This window comes from Bos javanicus, chromosome 13 (assembly GCF_032452875.1).
Source record: "Bos javanicus breed banteng chromosome 13, ARS-OSU_banteng_1.0, whole genome shotgun sequence".
Classification (NCBI taxonomy): domain Eukaryota; kingdom Metazoa; phylum Chordata; class Mammalia; order Artiodactyla; family Bovidae; genus Bos; species Bos javanicus.
In genome coordinates this window covers 74,339,305-74,350,094 of record NC_083880.1, presented here as the reverse complement: position 1 = coordinate 74,350,094, position 10,790 = coordinate 74,339,305, and the positions used below count along the sequence as shown (strand labels likewise).

General features: G+C 45.4%; 1 protein-coding gene across 3 annotated transcripts; it reads left to right on the top strand.

Moving 5' to 3' along the window:
• Window positions 1–2,561: 2,561 nt before the first annotated feature.
• Window positions 2,562–10,057, top strand: LOC133259801 (eppin-like). 3 transcript variants are annotated; one of them, XM_061437746.1, is made up of 4 exons: window positions 2,562–3,050; window positions 4,543–4,674; window positions 9,044–9,211; window positions 9,744–10,057. In XM_061437746.1, the coding sequence occupies exons 1-4, from the start codon at window positions 2,960–2,962 to the stop codon at window positions 9,755–9,757; spliced, it is 405 nt and encodes a 134-aa protein (XP_061293730.1). In that variant the 5' UTR covers window positions 2,562–2,959; the 3' UTR covers window positions 9,758–10,057. The 3 variants fall into 3 exon arrangements, with proteins under 3 accessions (XP_061293730.1, XP_061293731.1, XP_061293729.1); XM_061437747.1 differs by having other exon boundaries at window positions 2,679–3,050; window positions 9,033–9,211; XM_061437745.1 differs by lacking the exon at window positions 9,744–10,057 and adding an exon at window positions 9,315–9,352 and having other exon boundaries at window positions 2,687–3,050.
• The last annotated feature ends 733 nt before the right edge of the window (window positions 10,058–10,790 follow it).

Below are 10,790 nucleotides of genomic sequence, written 5' to 3'. Positions count from 1 at the left end.
GGGATCATACTTATTAGTAATTACCTTAAACGTAAATGGGTTGAATGCCCCAACCAAAAGACAAAGACTGGCTGAATGGATACAAAAACAAGACCCCTACATATGTTGTCTACAAGAGACCCACCTCAAAACAGGGGACACACACAGACTGAAAGTGAAGGGCTGGAAAAAGATTTTCCATGCAAATTGGGACCAAAAGAAAGCAGGAGTCACAATACTCGTACCAGATAAATTAGACTTTAAAAAAAAAAAAATGTAAAAGGTCTGCTGTATTTACCTTCAAATATATTTCTCATGTTGCAAAAAAAAAAAAAAAAAAAAGAGTACTGGAGTGGGATGCCACTGCCTCTCCGAATATAGACCCTAAACTGGTTGAAATCAGGACATTGAAGATGCTTGAAACTTCACCTGGATGCCAGTCAATCTGAGAATTGTCCACAAGCTGATGAGGCCCTGCTCCTTGAACACTAGAGAGCTCCTGTCTAGCTCGCCCAGGGTGGGTTACACAATCTTGAGGGCATTAGCCCCCTGTGGACTCCTTCCCCTGGCAAAGCACTAAAAGCTACTTTTTCCTATTTTACCCAAAACTCTTGTCTCTGCCTTTTTATTTGGCACTGGTGAACAGAGGCTGAGTTTTGGCAACATAACCTAGATGACTAACCACTGGGTGACCCGGTTTCTCCCTTCCATGCCCTCATTCCTGCTTTCATGCTTTAAACTCATCAATAAAGAGTGAAGTCTTAGGATTTTCCTGTGGTCCAGTGGTTAAGAATCCACCTTCCAATGTAGGGGATGTGGGTTCAATCCCTGGCTGGGGAGCTAAGATTCCACATGCCATGGGGCAACTAAGCCCAATGCCACAACTAGAGAGCCCACTTGCTCTAGAATCCATGCTCCACAAGAGATTCCCAGCTACTGAGCCCGTGCAACGCAGAAAAGACCCAGTGTAGCAAAAAAAAAAAAAAAAAAAAAGGGTGGAGGGGAGAGGGGCAGAAATTGTTTCAAAAAAAAAAGAGTGAAACCTTAGACACTCCATCTTGAACCCTAATAAAGGCAGAGCTCCAGGTCTACACTTTCTTCATCTTTCTCTGCTTGTGATCTTAACTATGTGGCCCTCGGGCCTGTCATGTACCCTCCAGGACTTGTGAGTAATAAAAACCTTGTTCTGCAAAGTTCCACTAAAAAAATACAATTCAACTGAGTAAATTTGAAGGTCAAACTGGCTTTCTTAGGTGACTGATGAATTGAGTAGCATCCATCGAACTGCTAGAAGGTGCTCCAATGGGTTGTACAAAACGGAGGGTTTTTATAGGAAGAGCTATGAGACAAGGGAGCTATAAGCAAAAGAAAAAAAAGGATTACTTTTAGACTGGGCTATGCTTTTGGAGGGAAGAGAATCACGGGTCCTTATCACACAGATTGCCTGTTCTTGGGGAGTGGGACGCATGGAGATGGCCCACACGACAGATTGCCTCATTGGTGCTGACCCAGGAATTCCAGACTGAGTAATGCTACATTTCTGGTGAAGGTCAAAACTGCAATTAGGTTAGGTATTAAATCTAGGCTTGGTATCATAGACTTGAGCATAAATGATGCCATTTGTGGCCTGTGGTTTTTCCCTTTAACAGTTCCTTGAGGATTTTGCAGAGATGTGTCCTGCAACCACCCGAAGAACCACAAAGGTTAGTCCAGACCCAACCTCGGCCCTGGTGATGATGGAAGGAATGTCTGTGGGGCTCTACAAGAGTAAATACAGGCTGTCTGAGTGCCTCAGGCAGTCTTGGCCAAGAACATCACCATCAGTAGGCTCAGACCCACATGATAGATTCCATAGGGACTTTGTCATGATCCTAGATTTTGTGACCATAGAGTCAGTCATGGATAATAAGGTTGGTTTTTGTCTGGCTTCTCCAGCAGATAAGACAGTTGGAAAATAAAGCTATGCCCAAATGTGCAACATCTATTTAGGGAAGAAAACAGGGACCCTACTGATGACATTTGTCTCTTCCTCTACCAGGACTGATTGACGGGCTGGGGTTCTGGGTTCCGTAGCTGAAGGAAAGCTGACAAGTCCTACAGCACCACCCCCCACTCTCTCCCACAGCCTGTCTGTTAGTTAGAAGTCCGTTAATTAGTTAGAAACCAGAAACTCTGCTGTGTTATTGACATTTACTGAATTGTGGTCTCAGGCACGTCTCTTCCCTTCACAGTTCCCCATCAGACAACAGGGAGTTTGCACCAGATGGTAGATGGTCTGTACAAGCTCCAACCTTCCTGACCCTCCCTCCTGCTCTCAGGACAATGCAATCTGGACAAACGTTATCTGCAAACTCTGCTATCAGCCTGCTTCCTCCTCCCCACATCACTCTGGGGCAACATCTTTACTCTTTGGTCTTAGTCAGAGTTTGAGTGGAGTGAGCCAAAGAGAAAAAGGACGATGGGAGGCCAGTGTGGGAGAGGGAGCAAAGAAACATAGGGACCATGGGAGACTTACAGAAACAAAGAGATACTAAGAGCTTAATAGATGCACATGGATCAAACAAAACAAGAAGGGGTGTGCCAGTTGAAATGGAAAGTGAAAAGAGAATGAGGTCCTCCTACAACTCTCAAAGTTATCAAGATGAAGACCTCCGATGGTGGCATTCACTCCTAATCTAGCCTGGAAAATGAGAGCAGCTTTGCCCACTTTCTCTGGTTGACCAGAAGACCCACTGCAGTTGAGGGGGCTAACAATCAAGAGCCACCTGTAAGAGACCCTTGCCCAGGGCTGTGGGATGTGGATGCCAGCTAGTCACGTTGATGACCTCAGGAACCCAGTGTTCCCACCAGGAAAGGAGGTGGTTGGCTTGACTCCAGCTCTCAAGTATCCAAGACACTGACCACTGAAAGATTAGGCTGGACAAAGGCAGCCAGACATTTTTATGGTCTGGAACAACCAGCAGGACAGCTTTCCTTCAGAATGGAGTCTTCTGTTCTTCTGAGCCTCTTGGTGCTATCCCTCCTTCTGGTGAATGTCCAGGGACCTGCTCTGACTGATTGGTTCTTTCCCCGTAAGTACTGGGGCCTCAGCCCTTGCCCTGGAGAGAAAGAATATGGCTGGGAGGAAGAAACAAGCTTTCCACCACCTTAGCCCTGGGCCTGGGCTAGAGATGAGGGAGATACTTGGGTTATTTCTTCCCTTTTTCTTTTCTATGGAAGATCTCTTCAGTGAATGCAAGAATCCAGACCTGGGCAATTCGTATTTTCAGCCCCTTTGAAAGGGAAGGTCTTTTTGAGTTGAGGTGGGGTGGTGGGGTGTGTATCACAAAATCTAGCATTTAGGGGAGGGGCTGTAAGGATCTGGGATGCGTAAGGGACTTTTCCCTCACCCCATGACAAAAATAGCCCCCTTTCTTGAAACGCCACCTCTATTAACTCCTGAGTCTTTCAAATGTAGTTCTAGAAAGTGTTCCCACCTCCCCAGGGGTTCCTTGACTTTTTGAAATTCCTTTGAATTTAAGACAGTAATACTCCATGCCTGGCATGCTGCAGTCCATGGGGTCGCAAAGAGTCGGACACGACTGAGCGACTGAATAACGACAAATAGAGTAATATTGATAATTGCTACCATTTACTGAAAAATCTGAAAGTAGGGATTTAAAGAGAGGGAGTCAGACTTGGTGGGTACAAATTCTGCTTAAATTCCCTGTGCTTCAGTTTCCTCATCTGAAAAGTGGGGAATATTAATAGAATTAGCTTCATATAACAATTATGGCGATTATGTGAGATAACCTCTTTACAATGGTTGGAAGAGTGCTAGGCTTATGGTTAACTTAACCAGTGTTAGTTAATATTACTGGGCATCTGTGACGATGATTATAGCTTTACACGCTTTGTCTTAATTCTTCGTCACCTCTCTGTAAGGCTAAAAGGATTTTATAAATGAAGAAACCAAAGTTCAGAGACAGTAAGTGGTAAACCAAGGATGAGAATTAAAAAACTCAGCTGTCTGACTACCAGGGTAAACAATATTGCTGCACAATAGCGCCCCCCAGAGGAACTCCCAAACACTGTTTTCTCAACCAGCCCAAAGCGACTAGATTGGCTTAGTTACACCAGGGGCTTTCAATGGGCTATTTTGCCTTCCAGGGAACACTGACAATGTCTAGAGGCTTTTTTGGTTGTCACAACCCGGGAGTGCTACCGGCAGTCTAGTGGGTAGGGGCCAGGGGTGCTGCCAAACGTCCTACAGTGGACGCTCTACAAAATGACAACCCTCCTCTACCCATCAAATAATTATCTGGCCCAAATGCCTCCAGTGCCTAGGTTGAGAAATCTTGCCTTAGCGGGCGGGGCTAGGGGAAAGGAGGCAGAGAGTGAGGGGTGGTCAGGAGAAAGGTCGCTGCAGGCAGCCCTGGGAAATAAATGAAAGTCCCCCAGGAAAAGGACACCTGGGGATGAGCAAAGTGAAAGCAAACTCCCCTGACTCCCCAGAATTGCCTTGGGTCTGGACAAGTGTGGACACTGTGACTGTAAGACTCATGGTTGTCGGTCCTTCCCTAGAGAGATGCCCCAGAATCCAGGGTAATTGTGAATTCAAAGAAAGGGATGAATGTTCAAAGAACAAAAAGTGCCCGAAGCATGAGAAGTGTTGCTTCTTCAGCTGCGGAAGAAAATGCTTAAACCTCCAACAAGGTAAACACATATTGAGAGCCTCAATAACCAACCCCTCTACCTGTATCCTCCCCTTCTGCTCCTCTGGGCTGGCCCTGTCCCTTGTTCACTAAGGGCTGGTCTCTGAGCAAGACTGCTGGACTTGGGAAACCTGAAATTTAGATATATCACCGCCCCTATTTTGATGTTTGACATTAGGGAGTATCTTTATCCTGTTGGGCTTCAGGTTCCGCAAGCAAAATCTAGGTATAAGGTTGGGATTGAACCACAAAGTCTCTTGGCTCCTTTCCACTCTTATTATTTTCTTACTATTTTTTTTTTAACCCTTATGATTTTCTTAGTCCCCAGGGGGTCTGGCAGCCCACTCCAGTGTTCTTGCCTGGAGAATCCCATGGGCGGAGAAGCCTGGTAGGCTGCAGTCCATGGGGTTGCACAGAGTCGGACACGACTGAAGCGATGCGGCAACAGCAGCAAGGGGGCCGCTATCGGTTCACCATATATCAACATTGTTGCTGCAAATGATAATTAAGATGTTTGTATTTCTTAAAAATACAAAAAAATAGCTTTTTGCTCCAGATTCACTGCCTGCCTATACAAATCCACTTTAGCATTAGGAAATCTTTGCTGACCACTCCAGACCAGAGGGCCTATCCTTGCTGATGCAGTCTTAACTCCATGCCCATCTACCTCAGCTCCAGAAAGACTATCAACAAATTTTTTTTAATTAAAGTGTAATGTATATGTATTACATTATACGTAGGGTCCCTTCGCTGTTCACCTGAAATTACCATAACATTGTTAATCGACTGTACTCCAATACAAAATAAAAAGTTTAAATTTTGAAAAAAAAATAAAGACAAAAGTTAAAGTATAGTTCCTTACAATGTTTCAGGTGTACAACAAAGTGATTCATATATATATATATTCTTTTCAATTTCCTTTCCATTGTTAATCATTACAAGATGCTGAATGTAGTTCTATATGTGCTATACAGTAGGTTTTTGTTGTTTATCTATTTTATATATAGTAGGATGTATCTATTAGTCCCAAACTCCTAATTTATCCCTTCTCCTTCCTTTCCCTTTTGGTGAACATAAGTTTGTTTTCTATGTCTGTTGAATCTATTAAGACTATCAGAGATTCTTTATTCACTCATTTAAGAAATGTTTGTTGAGTGTCTCTGAGACGTATAATAGGATTTGACCTATTATAAAGATGTTGAGGAAGCCTTCCCTGAGAAAGTAAAACTAGAGTTGAGTTCAGAAGGATGGGCAGCAAATTTTGGGGAAAAGTGGGTGGAAGGGCTTTCCAGGCACAGGCAATGTACACGTACAAAGTCTTGATGGATTCTGGCGTCCCGCCATCAAGACTTTGTACATGAGTGTGAACATGGTGAAAGGGAGAAAGGGTCTCGGTAGGTAGGTTCTTGTCGGACGAATGTCTCACCTTGATCTTAAGACCAATGGAAATTCACTGAGGTGGGTGGGCACATGGTGTGGCTTTTACTATGCCTACGAGACAGGAATGGAGTGACTTAAAGAACTTCAAGATGAAAAAAATATGGTTTCTTTGAGTAAGTAGCTGAGAGGGTGGGGAAGAGTCGGATGTGTCTGAAAGGCAAGTAGGAAGTGAAGTCAACAGGGCTCGACAGTGGAGTAGACTGGACAGGCAGGGGGACAGTGGGTTGTTCGTCTGCCTATAGTTGAGGAATTCTGGACGCAGACTTCCTGAGTTCAAATCTTAGCTCCAGTTCTCACCAGCCTATTTATCTTGGGCAAATTAACCACTTTCCCTTCAGTTTCTAGATAGCAAAGAGACTAATGTTAAAGGTTATTTGAAAGATCAAATATGTTTATGCAGGTGAAATGCTTAGGGCAATGCCTGGCATCTAATAGTCACGTGACACATGTTAGCTCACATTATTCAGTCATTCATGACTGGGAGCTCCTATATAACAGAGGCCATACTTTTGCCTCTTTAAGCACTGAGCACGTAGTAGGTGCTCAAGGAATGACTTATTCAGTTCCAGGCAGGATACATTTTGTTTTACCCTTAGCATTTGCAAAATCCTACACTGTGCATGACCACCTGCTAAGAATGGGGTTCCAAGATGAAATCAGACATGGTCTCTGCTCACTACCTCACAGAAGCTCACCACCTCATAGATGAGACCGAAGATGAAAAAAATGGCAAACGCACTCACATGACTCAGAAGCACAGTAGAAAAATGCAGGATTGAGTGAGGCACCTGTGGGGGTGCGGTGTGGAGAATGGAGTTCAAGATGCCATAGTGGAGTTGATGTCTGGGAAGGGTTTTGAAGGGAGAATAAGAGTGTGATTAATGAACAATGGAAGGGTGGCAGAGGGAATGTGGAGTGAAAGGTGTGTGTGTGTGTGTGGGGGGCGGGTGTTGAAGATTGTGGAAGCCTGAAGCTCAAAAGGGGACTGTGGTAGGGGAGGAGGCCAGAGCGCCAAACAGGAGCCAGACGAAGTGTCTCTAGGCCACGGAAGACCTGCTCATGAAGTCAAGTCTTAGCTGTGGAATGACGCAATTAGCTTGGTCTCGGATCCGTCAGGTCCTTCTCTCTGGTGGGCAGCAGGAAGGACTGATTGTAGGAGCCAAGGATAGAGGCTGGAAGATCAATTTGAGGCTCTCTCAACAGCCTGAGACTTAAGGAGAGGGGCAGACAGGTGAGCTTTGAGAAGGTAAAAATCAACAGGACTCAACTGTTTAGCTGTGGGAATTGACTCTTGGGGAACTTACAGTTTAGCTCGGACCTGTGTTAGTTTGCTAGGACTGTTGTAACAAAGTAGCACCGACAAGATGGCTTAAACCGCAGAAATGTATTGTCTCACCATTCTGCAGGCTAGAAGTTCAGGGTCACGTGTTGGCAAGTTGGTTGATTCTTTGTCAGGTAGGGAGGGAGGATCTGTTTCACACCTCTTCCTCTAACTTCTGGTGGTTTGCTGGCAATCTCCAGTGTTCTGTGCCATGAAGATCCCCGATCTTCATGTTCACATGCTGTCCTCCCTGTGTTTGTGTCCGTGTCAGAATTTACCCTTTTATTATTAATTTTTTTATTGGAGTATAATTAATTTACAATGCTATCTTACTTTCAGGTATACAGTACAGTGAATCAGTAATACGTTTATCCACTCTTTTTAAGACTCTTTTCCCATATAGGCCATTAGAAAATATAGAGTAGAGTTCCCTGCACTATACAGTGGGTCTTTGCTGCTGCTGCTAAGTCGCCTCAGTCGTGTCCAACTCTGTGCGACCCCACAGACGGCAGCCCACCAGGCTCTCCCGTCCCTGGGATTCTCCAGGCAAGAACACTGGAGTGGGTTGCCATTTCCTTCTCCAATGCATGAAAGTGAAAAGTGAAAGTGAAGTTGATCAGTCGTGTCTGATTCTTAGCGACCTCACGGACTGCAGCCTACCAGGCTCCTCCGTCCATAGGATTTTCCAGGCAAGAGTATTGGAGTGGGGTGCCATACTAGTTATCTATTAGAACTTGTCCTTTTTAAGGGACACCAGTCATTTTGGATTAGGGGCCCATCCCATCCCAGTATGGCCTCATCTTAACTAATGATATAGGCCCCAATTTTATTTCCAAACAGGGTCCTTCTGAGGTGCTGAGGGCTAGGTTTTCAGTGTATGAACTGGAATTGGAGGGGGACTCAACCCATAACAGGACAGAAGCTAACTGCAGGGAAAAAAGGGGCTTGACAATCTGAAAAACTACCCCTTCCATTCCCTGCATGGACTTGCCCTTGACTCTGACCCCATATTCTCTTTCTTTGGCGTGGATTGGAGGGCAGAGTAAGTGGCTTATAATTTGGCAGTTTTGAGGCACTCCTGTATCCATTCAGAACGAATTTATTGAGCACCTAGTCTTGCCAGGCACTGTGCTGGAAGCTGCACATTTAGATACAATCAAGGAGCTCAAAACGTAGCAGGCCTTGAGGGCGGTCTTATTTGCACCTCAGGACAGCCCGAGTGACGAGCAGGGTGGGATTTTGCATCCTCATTTAACTGAAGTCAAAGACAAGACTGGTAATGTGGGAGGTCAATGTGCATGCCCCGAATTAAGTGCACAGCCCTGAAAACAGAGGCTCCTCACTCTCAGGGGAGACACTGAGTCCAGTGACCTGAAGGGAAAGTGGGGACCTGACCTGATGTTCCCTGGGGATGCAGATAGCCAAACAGCTCTGTTCTGGTCTACAAATGGGCAAATATATCAATGGAACTGGGCTCCCAAGGTGTGAAAAGGTAAAAGGAGCCTGTTTGGTTTCGTCTGTGCTAGTTACTAGGGGGACAATAACAGCTGCTTTTTTTTTTTTTTTGGTGTGGGCACTTTAAAATCTCAACTCTGGCATCTCCCTGCAGACATATGCAGCATGCCCAAAGAAGCTGGCCCCTGCATGGCTCTTTTCCATCGTTGGTGGTATGATAAGACAAATAATTCTTGCTCCAGCTTCATCTATGGTGGTTGTAGAGGAAACAATAACAACTTCCAATCCCAAGCCGTGTGCCAGAGCGCCTGCTCTGCAAAGGGTGAGTCCCAGGGGCCCCAGTCTCTCATCCTTGCCAGGGCCACTCTGAGCGGGGGAGTGTGGGTGTTGCTTGGCCCATACCAGAATAGTTGCATCCTTGACAGACCAAGTGAAGATCAGGAACTGACCAGCCACGATCAGCAGGTAAGAATGAGCCTTGCAGAGGGTGGGACCATGGCTTGCTGGGAAACTGAGGTTGGGAGGGGGTGTGGTTGTGGATCAAAGCTGGCAAGTATTAGGAGTGGGAGAGGATGCAGACATGGTGAGGTCTCAGAGACCAACTTCAGAGAGATCACAGGACATCCAGCCTAGTGCTGGAGAGGTGGACCAATCACCCCTTCCAGGCCATCAATTTTCCCTCATGAGTCTTCGCCAGCAACCCACTCCCAGCCACATCCCATTCAGAGTTTTCCAGAAAAACCCACTTCCTTTTAGTCTTCTGTGAAAAGATGTACAAACATAACTTCAAGATTAGTTTGGAAAATAAGCTGAGTCCTAGAAGCTCAGTTGGTCATATCCTCCGTTCTCAACAGGCTCTAATTCGTGAATGTGAAAGGATACACTGCAGCTGCCACCGGGATTCAGTTTATGACCAAGCGCTGTCCATGTGGCTGTAGATGATCCAGGCTGGCTTCCACTGTTCCACTTCCAGTGTTCCAAGGCCTTAGAGCTCCCCTAAACTGAATCCTGGTGCCTGTCTCCCCTTTCTCCATCTCAGCCTCTTTTTAGACATAATCTTTCTCTTTTGATCCCATCTCTATGCTTCTTATCTTTATGTACAACTTCTAGAGCTGCTTGTTTATATCTGTGAAGCTCTCATTTTCCCCAATAAAGCACTTTATTTAGTCTTGTGCCTCTGAGGCTGAATAATTTACGTCTATTGGCATATTACACTTTGCAGGGAGTAAAGGGTCATTGAGGTTTCTGGTGACATCATTAAAGGGAATGAAGACACTCAGAACCTTGAGAGTTGAGGATTCCAAGGGCGTTACTATACTATTCCTCTGTTTTTTCAAAGCATCATATGGCCCTTTTAAGGCAAGAGCTCTTGGGTGCTGCTACTTTCTAGGAGAAGGGCATGGGTGAAAGTAAGTTTATTTGGGATCTTTCAAGAAATACAAGTTGAGGAGTGGGATAAGTGATACAAAGAAGAGAGGAGTTGATTATGTGTTCGTTACTGTGGTGGGAAAATGCAGCTTAATCCCATTAGGGACCTTCCAAAGAACCTTGTAAAACCTGCCTCTGAATTTTCTTCATTCATGAGAAAGCTGAGGTGTTTAGTCATTGATTTTCATCCTCTACTGGATGCAATGTTGGTTGTTAAATCCCTCACTCTTCCAGACTCTTCTGCATGCAAGCTGACCAAGTTCCTAGGAAGTCAGAGAGAACTCCGAGCAGAGAAGCAGAGCTCTGATACTTGAAGTGGGAAGCTATTGGTGTGCATCGGATATAATTCAGCCACTGGAGCTTCCGCGGTCGCCCAGTAGTTGGGACTCCACACTTCCACTGCAGGGGGTGTGCATTCAATTGCTTGTCAGGGAACAGAGATCCTGTGTGCTGTGGCCAAAAACAAAACAAAA

Bases quoted from the DNA above. Each gene is read 5' to 3' on its own strand.
- LOC133259801 (XM_061437747.1), top strand. From the start codon at position 2,960: ATGGAGTCTTCTGTTCTTCTGAGCCTCTTGGTGCTATCCCTCCTTCTG. The intron at 4,675-9,032 runs GTAAACACATAT...TCAACTCTGGCA, and splicing joins ATGCTTAAACCTCCAACAAG to TCTCCCTGCAGACATATGCA. The intron at 9,212-9,743 runs GTGAGTCCCAGG...CGTTCTCAACAG, and splicing joins GAGCGCCTGCTCTGCAAAGG to GCTCTAATTCGTGAATGTGA.